We start from the raw sequence: 13,340 nt of genomic DNA on the forward strand, positions 1-13,340 counted from the left end.
ACATCATCGCCAGTGTCAGGCACCAGGGCATATGCATATGCACGGTTGTGTGTCCATATAAGGTTCTGGAGTGATTGTGTGTCTGTGGTGAATTAAGAGGTGATGGAAAAGGGATGCAAGGTCTGGATGGTTTGTCTGAGAATCACAGACTCGCTTGTCAACCGCTTCCAACTTTGCCATTTAGACAGTTTAACAATCCCTGCGTTAACCAGTTCAGTCCTTGTATGGATTTCTGTGTAACTGTCAGTTATCAATTGATCAGTCTCCCAAGGGATGATGTGCAGATGGATGTTGTTAGGTTAGAGGGAATGACTACAGCAACAGAGGAGACGACTGTTGGTTGTCTGAGAAAAGGGCAACAATAAATATCTGCCTTGGTTACCTAGTAAATAAATGAAAATGCTTTCTGTCTTTCTTAATGTCACATACTGGTGCAAGGCACTAGCAAGGTTTAGACCGCAACAGTGCAGAGATTTTACTTAATTAAAATGAAAGGTGTCATAGCCTGTTATATTAAAGTAGGTGCAGACGACTTCCTAATAATCGCACCACATCTCTGAGACGGCCTCATCCAACTAGAACAAATTATACATTTTGGTAGAAACAACTGAGGCATTCAGGCGCCTAACTGCCTACAATAAACTCCAGAAAAGTTAATTGTAGGCTCTTAAAACGGTCTCTACAAGCAGTTTATTTTTTGTTGCTGGTTTGATGAATGAATAAAACATTTTCAGCGCAAAGTTTTTAGACGCTGTAATTAAACAGACATAGCTTCCTTTTGCTCCCCTGGGAGCTTGTCATGTCTTTTATCCTGAAAGTTTCAAACCCTTCAATTCAGAATCATTACGTCTAATTGAGTTTGGATAATCATTTCAACGCATGATCTCGTCTTTCCCCTGAAACAAGAGTCCCTGTGCTTCAATTACTTACTCTTCATGCTCCGAGCTGTCAAGTGTGAATAATAAACATTGTATTTAACTTTTCAGATCTTAGGCATTCAGGCCTTAGTTGCTAAGAGACCAACTCTGCAAATGAAGAGAGAGATTGAGTGTCCCATTTTTCAGTTCTTATGATCAGCTCTTACAATCTCTCATTACCATTACAAAATAACAATGCAGAACACAAATTTTGATTCATGGCAGATCAATCAGGGTATCTTGGTATCTCCCTAGTTGACAGTCTGTCAAAGTATATATCTACATATACTGTACATACAACATTTTTTGATCTCGTTAACCAAATATTCGTGAAGTTTTTCATTTGAATTGTGTTTTGCTGACCTTTACAAATAGCAGTTTTCTTGTTTTGGCCTCTGTGGCCGTTTATTAACAAACTTTTCCACAGACAACTGACAAAACCACATCCCTCATGTTGCTGCCATCACCATGGCTACCCACAGCTCTTTAATGGAGTGAGTGACAGTGCATAACAACATTACAACAACAGAGTCCCATAACCTCATAATGTGCTGAACCCATGCCCAACAAGCTTTGGTGAATTATGTGAACACATCTCTTTTCCTGTGGGGCCTGGCGTGCCGCAGAAATGCCGGAGACTTGAGTTTGAGTTTGGACGGACTTTTCGGAAATGATGATGCTGTCACTCACATTCACCTCCTAATTAGGTCTTATCAGTCTGGACTACCAGCTATTAATGCAAAGCGTTGCTGACCTTTACTGTCAGTGACAGTTCCACCTCATTGTGGGTCCAAGCAAAGAAAAACCTGGTCTTACTTTTAGTCATTGCTGTTTCTTGTTCGTTGCCAGTAGGAAATCTGCTTCCTGTTTACATCGGCATGCACATGACTTGTGTCAGAACACTGACTTCTCTCTTACTGCAGCAACACCCCCTAATAAGTATAGGGGGACCATACTTAAAGAGATTACTTCTAATGGCTTCACTTATACAACATTGTCAAGATCAGGTGCACAATCAAACAAAAAAGTTGACACTTAATTCAATTTCCTAGTCTTTAAATCCAGACCATCTGTATAGCACAACAAAATGAAAGAAAAGCAGCCTCCATCAAAGCATTCTACCTAATTGAGGAGCTCATTAAGTGAACCTCTGTCATCATGGTGAATGATAGACATTTTCTGGCCCGTGGTTGAGTTTCTGCTTGTCTCTTCATTATGACCTGATGACAGACAAAGCTTTCTCTTTGTTTAGACCCTTCACTTGCTTAGAGGCTCTGTCAGCCTGTGGTATGCACATCCAGGAATATGAATGCAGTTATCTGTTTGACATGCTTATAGGATGGACTAGATGGCTTTTTTTAAACTGCTGGGTGTGGTGCTTGGATTAGCGTACTCTGATTTATGTGTCCCCTGAAGCAATGTTATATTGTGCAGGGTGCCACGTTTGTGTAGACCTCCTGCATGAAGGAGGGAAAAGGCAGAATGAGTGAGATGAGATAGGAAAGCACCACTCAGCACATTATATGACAACATCAGTTCTTGTCTGCTGAAAGAAATGTCTACACACTCTTATTCAAGACTGCGATGGTAATATTTATGCATAAACAGGTATAAACTGTTTGTCCCTAGCGTTTCCCACCGTGCACGTACACAAAAGTCACTCTAACTTGCTACAGAGTGACAGGCACACAGAGTAAAGAGAGCAAGGCAGGAGGACTGCTTTGCATGCCACATATGCAGTCAGAAATATGGTAAGATTGACAAGATTGATCAAAAACAACAGAACAGATCTACATGAAACTTGGTGGAAGAACGAGATGTGGGTCAAGGATGAACCCATTAGATCTTGATCAGTGGGCAGATCCTATATTGTTTTTTCCTTTTCTTTGACATTGTGAGATTGGGTGTTTTCTTTTGTTGGGCCTTAGCAGAGGTATGCACTCAAATTATTGCTAATCCGGTTTGTTGAGTGATGGTATTAAGTAACTTGAAGTCTGATGCTGATTTCTACTTAAGGTTTCTGAATAAAATAACTTGATTACCTACAAGTATCTCTTGGATTTCAAAGCTCTCATTAAGCTTTCTGTAGTCGAAGCTAAGTTTATCCTTTTGATAAGATAATCAACGCAAAATGTAAGAAGCTTTGTTTCCACAATCACTTTACAGCTGTAGAGGAACACGTGCCGCCAAAGTGTTCTTAAACCGAGACCTCTGTCTCAGAGTGTAGATTTCCTTTTTTTTAATTGACCTGATCTGCACGTGAGTCATGTGTAATGACATCCAGCTGGAGGAGGCTGCAGGGCAGTGCACAGTCTACAAGCACTTTTTTTTGTTCAGCCCAGTCGCCTTTCCGCTTTTCCCAGCAACCCTTTCACTGCCAGATGGATGGAGCTATTGAAAGGTTTTTTTTGAACTTTTTGTGTGGTCTTGGTAGCCTGACACTAGCACTGCTGTACCTGAGTGTGTGTGTGGGTGTGTGTGTGTGCAAGCTTTTATACTTGGCTGATGGGATGCCTTTGGTGCTCCAAACAACTGCACAAAAATGCATCCTAAACTCCTGTGCCATAAAATCCCCTGTTGTCTTCTGTTTAGTTCTCCTGGACTTTAGTGTTTGCCCTCCCCTAAAACATCCTGACAGCCCCTTTTCCTTACGGACTTGTCCCTAAAGATGTGACCCGGTGTCCTTTTCTGGATGCTAATGTGTGTCATTGTGCAGCTTGTTATGTGTGCATCTGGCTGAAGGAACAGCTGTTTGTCCTGGGTGGTTTTGGCGTGCGATTGTGCGGTCCAGGGTCAAACCCTGTGTCACATTGTTCTGAACCAGTGTACTCCTGTGGTGGCCTGGTGACAGCCGGGACAACCGGCTTGAAAGTGTGTTAATTGCACGGTTGTGGCCCAACGGAGGCAGCGGTAGAGTCAGCAAATGGAGAGAAGGATGGGTTTTGCTGCAGCTGCAACCCATGATCATGGTGATCTATAAATGGGCACAACTTTGTTTCAAGTCTAAATGGATAACAAAAAATATCCTTTGTGAACCATAACAAAGTCTAGTGCTTCTGAGTCAGCAAAAGACAGACAAACGCAAAATAATTGTCATAATTAAAGCTTATCATAAAATGTTGAACATTTGTGCTGTTTCCGTCAGTGCTAAAATAATCTAATCTAATTCTTTGTGTCTCTTTGTTTTATTTCTGTAGCGGAACCAGCAGACCTCTTGAAGATTTTAGATTTTCACAGTTTACCCGAGGGTGTTACAAAAACAACGGGTCTCTGCTCACATAGGAGGTCATCACAAGGCCCCGATGTGGCTTACAGAGTATCCAGAGATGCCCAGCTCAGCGCCCCGACCAAACAGCTGTATCCAGGTGAGTACGTGACACGGTACTAATACCTCCATCTCTTTTTGTCTGTCTTTTAAATAACATCAAGGATCCTCAATGCCATATTAATCTAATTTTCTATACTGCACCACAAGAGTGAAGGACTGCAAATGTTGTGGCTTTTCCAAGATCTTTAGCAGATCTTACTAGTTGTATCTGCCGTAGCCATCTGGTCAGCCTTATGATGTACTCTCATCTTGTCTGTTCCTAAACCCCCTTCTCCAGGTAGACAATTTATTAGCTCCTATAAGTTGATTATTTATGTCAACTGTACATTTATTTTATGGGATTTTGGGCATATACAATATGTCTAAATAATTCAGCCCTGTAAAGAAGTCAGAGATGTGCAGCACATCTGGACACTTAGTCAGTCCTTAGTCTCACACATTCAAATGTTCAAACTATAAAGATAATGCATTATGACTCCTCGCACAGCAGAAGCCTAAAGATTCCAGCCCTGTAATATTTGATTCTGGAGGAGGAGCTAGACAGTGGAAAAAGCAGTGAAAATAGGGGTGGTAGAGGGGCGGGAAGTCTGGGGTTCAACTTTCGCCCTTGTTCTATTGTGCTGACGTGGCTTTAGGCTGCTGCTCCATACTTTCCTCTGTCTCATCCCTCTGCTCGCTTTTCTCCCTCCTTCACTTTATTTTCCCTCAAGCGCCGTAATTTTCCCCTCTGTCATTTCTTCTAGACGGCTGCTGCTGCCTCACAGTGTACTTTTCTCTCTCTGTATCTCATCTAAACTGTCTGGTGAGACATGCTGAGCTCCTTTCACTGTACAGTTTTTTTTCTTCTTTCTCCAGTACAGAAATTCAAAACCATATTTCTGTGACAACCAATTTTAAAAATATAGATGGATCGGTTTCTCCGCAGCTCAAAGATACAAAAAGTCAAAAAAAGAGCAGCGATGTGGTCTAGAGGGAGAAAAGATAACCCTTCCTGTGAGCTAAGCCTCCACAAAGCTTAGATTGGATGACAGCCCCATTCATGGTCCTCTCAGACATTGCACTGGCCTTAGTGGACCTTTGATCCGTATCTTGGCTCTTTTTTGCAGCTTAAAGCGGAGCCACAGGGCTGCTGCGGCCTGCGTGCCCTATCATGCTCTCCAATCAAACAAATACTGCTCCACTTTGAAGCTCTATGTTAGCGGAGCCCTCTGTTTAGATACACATTCTGTAATTATGCACATGCTACTCCGGATCATCCAAAATAACAGTCTTCATAAAACAAACCAACTTTGGAGGAGTTCAGTACAGGCACCACACACTCTTTAGGTGCAAACAGAATAAGAAGCTGCCTGGAGCTCCAAGGCCCTAACAAGCCAGTGTAAGTGTCTGTGATGTGGTCCCCTCTCTCACCTCAACATTAAGAAAATGTACAGCTAATATATTCCAGAAGGCAGTGAAACGTGTGAGATCATTTTATCCATCTCTTTTTTCCTCCTTAAATTAAGTCTGCTACTGAATTCTTACTTTGGCCCAAAGCCTAGGAGGTAGTTCTCTCTCAATTATCAACCCAGCACTCTGTCTCCTGAAGCCACAATTAAAATATGACAAAACAAAGGTGTGTAAACTCATTCTGTTATGACTAACATTGGTTTTAAAAATAAAGATAAACCTGCAGTAGCTCTGATTGAGAACACACTGGCCCGTGACCCACTAACCACAGACAGTCTGTGATGATGTGTTGGAAAAGGAGCGAGTACAGACATGCAATCATTAAGCAAACATGTGGAAGAGATGATTCATGTGAAGCTACAGAGGCACTGAGAACAGAGGAGTCCTTTCTTACCTTTATTATGTGAATGAGAGCTGAAGAAATAAGGAAATGGGAGACGTAAGCCAGCTTCAATTTTTATAAAACACACTTCCAATCTTCTATCCTCCTTTATGTACTGTCTCTAAATGCAGATACGTCCACGAGAAACAGTATGTCAGTGCACAAATACAAATACAAATTTCCACAAATCTCTGGTTGTACAGGATCTCTGCATTATCTTAAAAGTAAAGTATAAAATGTAATAATCTTTAATCCTAAAAAGTGTTAAATACCCCTTAACAGTGTGTGCTATGTCTGAAATACATTTAGGTAGGTCTAAATAATGTAAACGTTCATTCAACACTACCATTGTGTTTTAAATTCTAAATTGATTCCCCTGGCATGCATAGTTTATAATGTCTCCTTGTGTTGTAGTATTTTCTGCATGATACAGATATTGGCACGCTGTAATAAAACTCAGAACCAACGTGCAACCTAAGAGTATTGATACCTACCGTCTCTGCCTGTAGTTTGCTAAAGAGATAAAGATAAAGAGGCGTATCAAGGGTTATTCTCCACAAAGCTACTTCACTTTCTCTTTATCTAATTATAGGAGGGTATAAGTAATTCTGGGACTCTGATTTCTTCATATCTGTCATTACTCGACATATATGATACATTTCATTCACTGTGGTCTGAAAAAGCCATTCAAATATCTCAAATTTAATTTTGTTGAGAAACCCTGCTGTAGCTCTCACAATATGAAGTCAATACAGAAGAGATTTCCTCCCCCGCTGCCTCTGGTGACGACAGCCTGCATCAGCACAAACAGCAAGGAAAGATTGATGCGCGTCTTCTCCCTGATTGGGGTTATAGCTGTCACCTGGCACGTGTACTGGTAATCAGGGCCGCTGTGGCTCGATGGCACGGGCCATGTGATTAGGGGCTTCTGCTGCAGCATGCGGTGAAATTCAAACGGCCAAGCTGAGCTCAAGAGCTGTAGAAGCAATCGAGACATGGCTCACGAATGACGCAGTCCGTTAACTTCCTAAAACCTCGGGTAAATATATTGATGTTATTTATTATGATAGGAAATATTTCCATGCCACATGTACAGTGAGTCCTGAAATTTTGGTTTGGTACTCATCATTTGAGATACTGTGGATGCAGAATATGCATCATGATATGACAGTAGAAGGAAAACATGATTGTTCTGATATCCAATAACCACCTATTTGGTAACTATTATGGTCATTTAAGCTGATTGAAATAATTATGTTGGTAGAGTAGTTTATCTTCTTGTCTCTTTAAAGTAAAAACAACTGTTGTCCACTGATCTGTATATGCATGTATACAGATTAAAGCCACGTTTAATGACATCAGTAAAATATAACATAATAACTTGTAATAAGTGTAACTCTCTCCCTCTTTCCAGAGTATCTAATGTGATGTGCTGTTATTCAGGCCTTTGATTTAAATCGATCTATCCTGAGTCCTTTTAAGCTCACCTGCATGAAAAACACATCCATCTTCCTCTCTGTCCTTTGTCCAAGTATCTCAATTTTTTTTGCATGCCAACAGAAAGGTACACTTTCCCACTGGAATGTTGCTTGTCTTAAACAGAAGGAGGGCTTTGGACACTGCGATGACTGAATGACCAATTACTATAGGACGCAGGACTTTCTACCTCATTTACCTGCTTGCACGCACACAGACATGGAAGATAATTCCCTTCACTCTCTCCCTGACTGATGTTTATTCAGGCAAATGTTGGGTTGATGAAGAAGAGTTAATGAGGTGTAAATGTCAGATGCCACCGGTGTGAAAATTGAGAGGGGTTGGTAGGACACTCTCGATCTCCTTTAATTTATATATTTCAAAAACTCAAATGCCTCACCATCGCGTCTGATTGTTCAACCTCAGAAAATAAACTGTATATCTAACTAGATGAATGTTTTATGGAGATACAAAGCAGCGCCTGTTAAGCGTATTTAATCTGAGGGAAAATGATGGATGTTGCCTCAGTCGTTAGGACTTGTTTTTTGTGTCTCTGACATCCCCAGACCCTTTTTAGTCTGATGCCAGTGTAAACGACCGGCCTCTCCATTCCCACACACACACACACACGCCAAATGAGGAATGAGTTATCTCTCATCTGGTGGCCTAAGTACCAGTGTGAGAGACACATTCCAGAGAAACCCGAGCTTTTCTGAATGACCCCCTCCTCCCCATCCCCAACCTTTCACTCTGTTACAAGGTCCAGAGGAGAGAGTGAGGAGGAATGGGACCACATATACTCTGATCTATTTTGATTTTGATTCTAAAACCACTACTTTAAATCTGAAAAAAGCCATTCTCCAGCCATTTAAAGATTATTCTTTTCATATGGACAAAGTAGTAGAATTCAAATTTAAATTAGGTTAAATAATAAATATATATATAGTGAGCATATTCTCATTCCTTTGCTCCCCCACCCTCTGTGCCGTTGAGTCCCATTTGCCCCTCAGTTGACTCTTGACCTCCACACAAACAGCCCGTCCTGAGCCAGCGCTGAGTCAATGCCTCTGCGACAGAACGTGACTCATGTGCAGCCGGATGTAGCGACAAATTCTCACTCATGGTTTCTCTTTTCTGAGATTCCCCACCTTTCTATTTTTACATCCAACAGTAACATTTCATATTCAAACTCCTCCATGTTTCTGAGCGCTTGTCTCTCCTCCCCTCTCCCTTTCACTGGCCCGCTGTCGAAGCATCTGTCAATTAGAAACAATGTTTTTCATATGATGCCAAGCTAAATTCCTGAGGGAGCACGCTGCCAAGGCATGTGCTCTCCGCATGATGTGATTTGGTGCCTGGCAATAATGAAGGGATGATGGAAAAGGCAGGAAGATAGGACAGGAAGGCAAACAGACGGCCAGATGCTGACAAGTGAAAGACAGCTAAAAGAAAAGAGAATAAGTAAATGTATAAGAGTGGCAAAATTATTTTTCTCTTCTTTTCCTTTCCCCTTTTTCCTTTTCCAATATCTCTTCCCAACCTCAGCTTTCCACACCGCAGTCCCTCTGAGTTGCCCTCCACATTTTCTGATTGGCCACCTAGTTGCTCCAATTTCACATTTTCCACCCCTACAGCAGAGTAAAAAGGAGGTTTAATGGCTGCACGAGGTGCTAGAAAACCACTGCAACCACAAACCCTGCCTCTCTTTTCCGGTCGTCTGGAAATCTGCTCTGTGCTCTCTGAACAGCAAGGGGCTGCTGCTGGAGTCCCAGTCGCTCCTTTGCTTATGTTTCACATAATCCAGATTGCGGCTACCTCATAACAATAGTGGTTTTGATATCGTCAAGATCTCCCCTTTCTAAAAGATGAGAATGTAGCATTTGCTTGTCTGACCTGGTCGTAAAGTCCCATCCTCTCTCTGGGGTCCTGAACGCCCCTTGAAGAGAGTCTGTCTGGCAGATGTGCCAGACACTTGAGCAAAATGGAGGAAGTAGTTGAGGCTCCACCAAGCAAATGGAGGAAAAACATGTCTTTTTTATGTCTGTTCCTGTACCTTTTATGTGTTTAAATACCACATAATTATTTCCATTTCCACTAATGTCTTTATTTCTCTTTCTCCTGTAAAAAAATCAATCATATTTCCTCTTTTTCTTCGTCAGCCTCTGTTAGATCGATCAGCTGAGGGGAGGGGTTTCAAGGATACTTCGACAAAGTCTCTCTGGATCACATGCTTTTGTCATTATGCTTCTCATCCTGTGCTGTGTTGGAAACGCTCCCACTTTGCATTTCTGCTTCAAACTTTTGTATTTTTTTTTCCCTTTCTTCGGCCTTTATCCATTTCAGATTAATCCTCTCATGTTACAGTCTCCGCACTTACCAAATAGTTTCCTTTCGGAGCTCAAAGCCATCACAGTTATTCCTTTGTTTATTTAGCAGCTCTTTCGATTAGAAGTAGCAATAATAACTTTTATAGTTGCTCTTGACACTGAAGAGCGTACTCTGTCTCTTTAAACAATTACATGATTATGACATCCTGAACAAATAGTCTAGGCCTAGAAGTAGTTCATTCCTTTTATGATGATGAAAAACTACTAATATGTCTCCAAAACATCTGTCTCTCTGTCCAACCCACCATCCATCCTGCCAGGTGATGTGTTCCCAGAGGACTTTTCCATCTTGGCCACGGTGAAGCCCAGGAAGGGCAGCCAGTCCTTCCTGTTGTCTGTGTACAACGAGCAAGGCATCCAGCAGCTCGGACTGGAAGTGGGACGCTCCCCAGTGTTCCTGTACGAGGACCACACAGGCAAACCCAGCCCCGAGGACTACCCCCTCTTCAGAGGAGTCAATCTAGCTGATGGAAAGTAGGTTCACCAGTCGATGAACATGCATGAAAGCGTGTCAGGCTGTTTTTTTTCTTTTGCATCTTCACCCTGTAATCAGAGTCCAAGTGGATGTGTCAGGCTTTAATGAAGTGATCTGTTGTGTCTCTAGATGGTTTAGCGTGTTGACACTAAACCCCATAATGCAGCACCTGAACCAGGTGTACCTCCAATTGATATTCATGCAACATGTAACCTCTATTAGATGTTCTACATTGGATCCCTTACACTTCATGTAGATTGCAGTATCCTCAAATGTGTATCTAGTGCAGAACCCAATTCATGTCAACAAAAAGAGTTCTAAGATTCTTTTACTCCAGAAAACAAAATGGGATGTATTTAAATTTGAAGCCAAACACAAAAGTGGGCTTCAGCCTGTTAGTGGTGTGTCGGTGGACAGCATGTAACCCAGTAAGCATGTGAATTAACTCCTCCTCCCTTTCTAGGTGGCATCGAGTGGCCATCAGTGTGCACAAGCAGACCATCACTCTCATTCTGGACTGTAAAAAGAAGACCACCCAGAAGCTGCTCCGTAGCCCCAACCCCATCATCGATACCAAAGGAATTATAGTGTTTGGAACTAGAATACTTGATGAGGAAGTCTTCGAGGTAGGCATTGTACTCTTTAACTACATGTTGGTATTGGTACTTGATGCATTCAACCACCAGGCTATTAAAGATCGGACACGTAATTTACTCACACTTGTTGCTGGAGAAGAAACCTGCAACCTCAGAAAAGAACTATGTGGACTGACAAGGTTTTTGTTCTTCACTCAACTCAGAGTAGAACAGTCGCATACAAGCTAACAAGCTCAAGCAGCAAGAAAGCTGCTGACAGGGTTATCAATGTCTGAGCATGATGTGTATTAAATTACATCAGATTGTTTGGCTTACTTGCGAAACCTCAATGGTAACAGCAGGTCGGCTTCTGTCCTGCATCCTTCTGCCTCTTTTATCTCCAGCCAGCAAATTAAATATTTACTCTTGTTCAGTTTCTTACTTTGTCACCTTCACTTATGCTCTACTTTGATTCCTCCGACAACGTCAACTTTGGTTTCTTCAGTGGCTCTGCCATGACGTCCACACTAAGAATGGCGAGCTAGTTGTCCCTCATTGCAAACTGCCAGCTCCGGCTCTGGTTTTTAGTGTGCAACGTAAGCAGTAAAGCTGGTTGTAATGTTCCAGCATGGTACACCAGAGTTCAATGGTGCACTTCCAGGTGTCCAGGGGGCGCTGTGGCAGTGACAGTCAGGCCTTTGATTTCTCCCAATTATAAGTTTATGTGCCAGCAGAAGGATTTTGAAGCTATAATTTTAAAGTTTAAAAACTCCCTCGTGTTGCTTGAAGGACTATTTGTGTGCTTGCTTAGAGGGATTTTTGCTAAGTTTACACTAGTTTCCCACTCATCAGTGTCCATTTGATTCCATGTAAAATTGATGGTGCCAAAGTAGGATGAGTGAACAGATTTATAGATTTGATAACTGATGCATTTTTGCATTTCCCATTTCATACTATTTACAAGGCCGTTCTAAACAAGTCCACACAGACCAATTTGACTTTGACTTGAAGTCCTAAAACAAATAACATGAAAGTAAATGCGATTCTTCGTTAAAGCAAAGTACACACTCATATGACTGTGGTGCAAACGATGGTCGTCCAATCCCCATTCTGTGTGTCATGGTGCACAGAATACGGATTGTGGTGGGGCCCACATCCTCCATAGAAGTGTGGATTTAGCTTTTGGAGCCCCCAACATCTAATTCACCCGACCTCTGCCACCCACTCGTACACACCCACTCAAGATTGCAAATCATATTTAATTTAAAGTGCCAGATATTCCACATTTTCCACATAAGAACTTAATGTCCTGGAATTCTATTCCCTTTCCATCTGTGCTGCATTTGCAGCTCAACCTTGCATCTGTTGTTGATGCTGTTTGAAAAGTTCTGCCTCATTGTGGCTCCTAAGCAGCTACAACTACTCAAACTGTTGTATTTCTTTTATTGTTTGTGGTGTCTGGATTCCTGCATGGTCTGAATGGGCATGGGCAACATTTGTGTTTACAGAACTTTTTAAGAAGCAATGGCAGGTTCTGATCGTTAGACTGTGGGGGTTTCGTCTTCCTTTCTACTATTTTTATGTGTATAAAAGCTTTGTGGCAGGAGATGAAGCATTAATCATAATCTGACCAGTGACAGTACAGGAAGCCTACACCTGATCTGCATCATAATATAAAATATGGTTTGCTTTTACTTAGTGTGAAGAATCAGAGTTTGTGTGGATAATGCCTATAACGAGCCCTTGTGTGTATATTTGTTGCTCTTTAACATCACACACACACACGCACACACGTACAAAAATGCTCACAGAGAGGCACAAGGCACAAGGAATACTGTTGTCTTTGTCCCGTCAGAGTTATGCTTGTTTAAAAGGGGATTAGTCTGTGAGGCTGAGGCCCTCAATAATAATTAGTAACAGAGGCTGACTGATGTGACTGATGCTGAGCCAGCTGACCTTTGACCTCACTGCTGCTCAACGAGAACAGACAAAAAGAAAGAAACATGACATCATCCCCTGTACAGTCCCTTCGTGCTCTGCCAAGCTATAGGGGACATGGATACAAGATGATAGACTACGACGAAAACTTTCCCTCATTCTTAACCATTAATGACAGACTCACAACTAAATCCAGATTTTTATATTGAAAAAAAGACATATCTCAGTATGTGCGATACTGTTTGTGCATAAGTGCCAAGTGTCAGATGTGGTTCTCGAGTGAAGAAACGAGGGGAGTTTTTTTTAATTACTCAGATTATGTTCAAATTTTGTTTTGAAAATGTTGCTTAACCATTTGATAACGTTTCCACAGTTTTGCTTCATGCCCATTATTGCGTATCGTTTATGGACTT

General features: G+C 41.8%; 1 protein-coding gene across 2 annotated transcripts in view; it reads left to right on the forward strand.

Moving 5' to 3' along the window:
- The window catches only part of col5a1 (procollagen, type V, alpha 1), a 73,795-nt gene that overhangs the window by 12,322 nt on the left and 48,133 nt on the right, over nucleotides 1–13,340 (forward strand). For both annotated transcript variants that reach the window (XM_069513445.1, XM_020082040.2), the window contains exons 2-4: nucleotides 4,115–4,282; nucleotides 10,200–10,413; nucleotides 10,878–11,040. In XM_069513445.1, coding sequence (XP_069369546.1) covers nucleotides 4,115–4,282; nucleotides 10,200–10,413; nucleotides 10,878–11,040 — 545 coding nt within the window. The remainder of the gene's footprint in view (nucleotides 1–4,114; nucleotides 4,283–10,199; nucleotides 10,414–10,877; nucleotides 11,041–13,340) is intronic.

This window comes from Paralichthys olivaceus, chromosome 18 (assembly GCF_024713975.1).
Source record: "Paralichthys olivaceus isolate ysfri-2021 chromosome 18, ASM2471397v2, whole genome shotgun sequence".
In the NCBI taxonomy this organism is placed as follows: Eukaryota; Metazoa; Chordata; class Actinopteri; order Pleuronectiformes; family Paralichthyidae; genus Paralichthys; species Paralichthys olivaceus.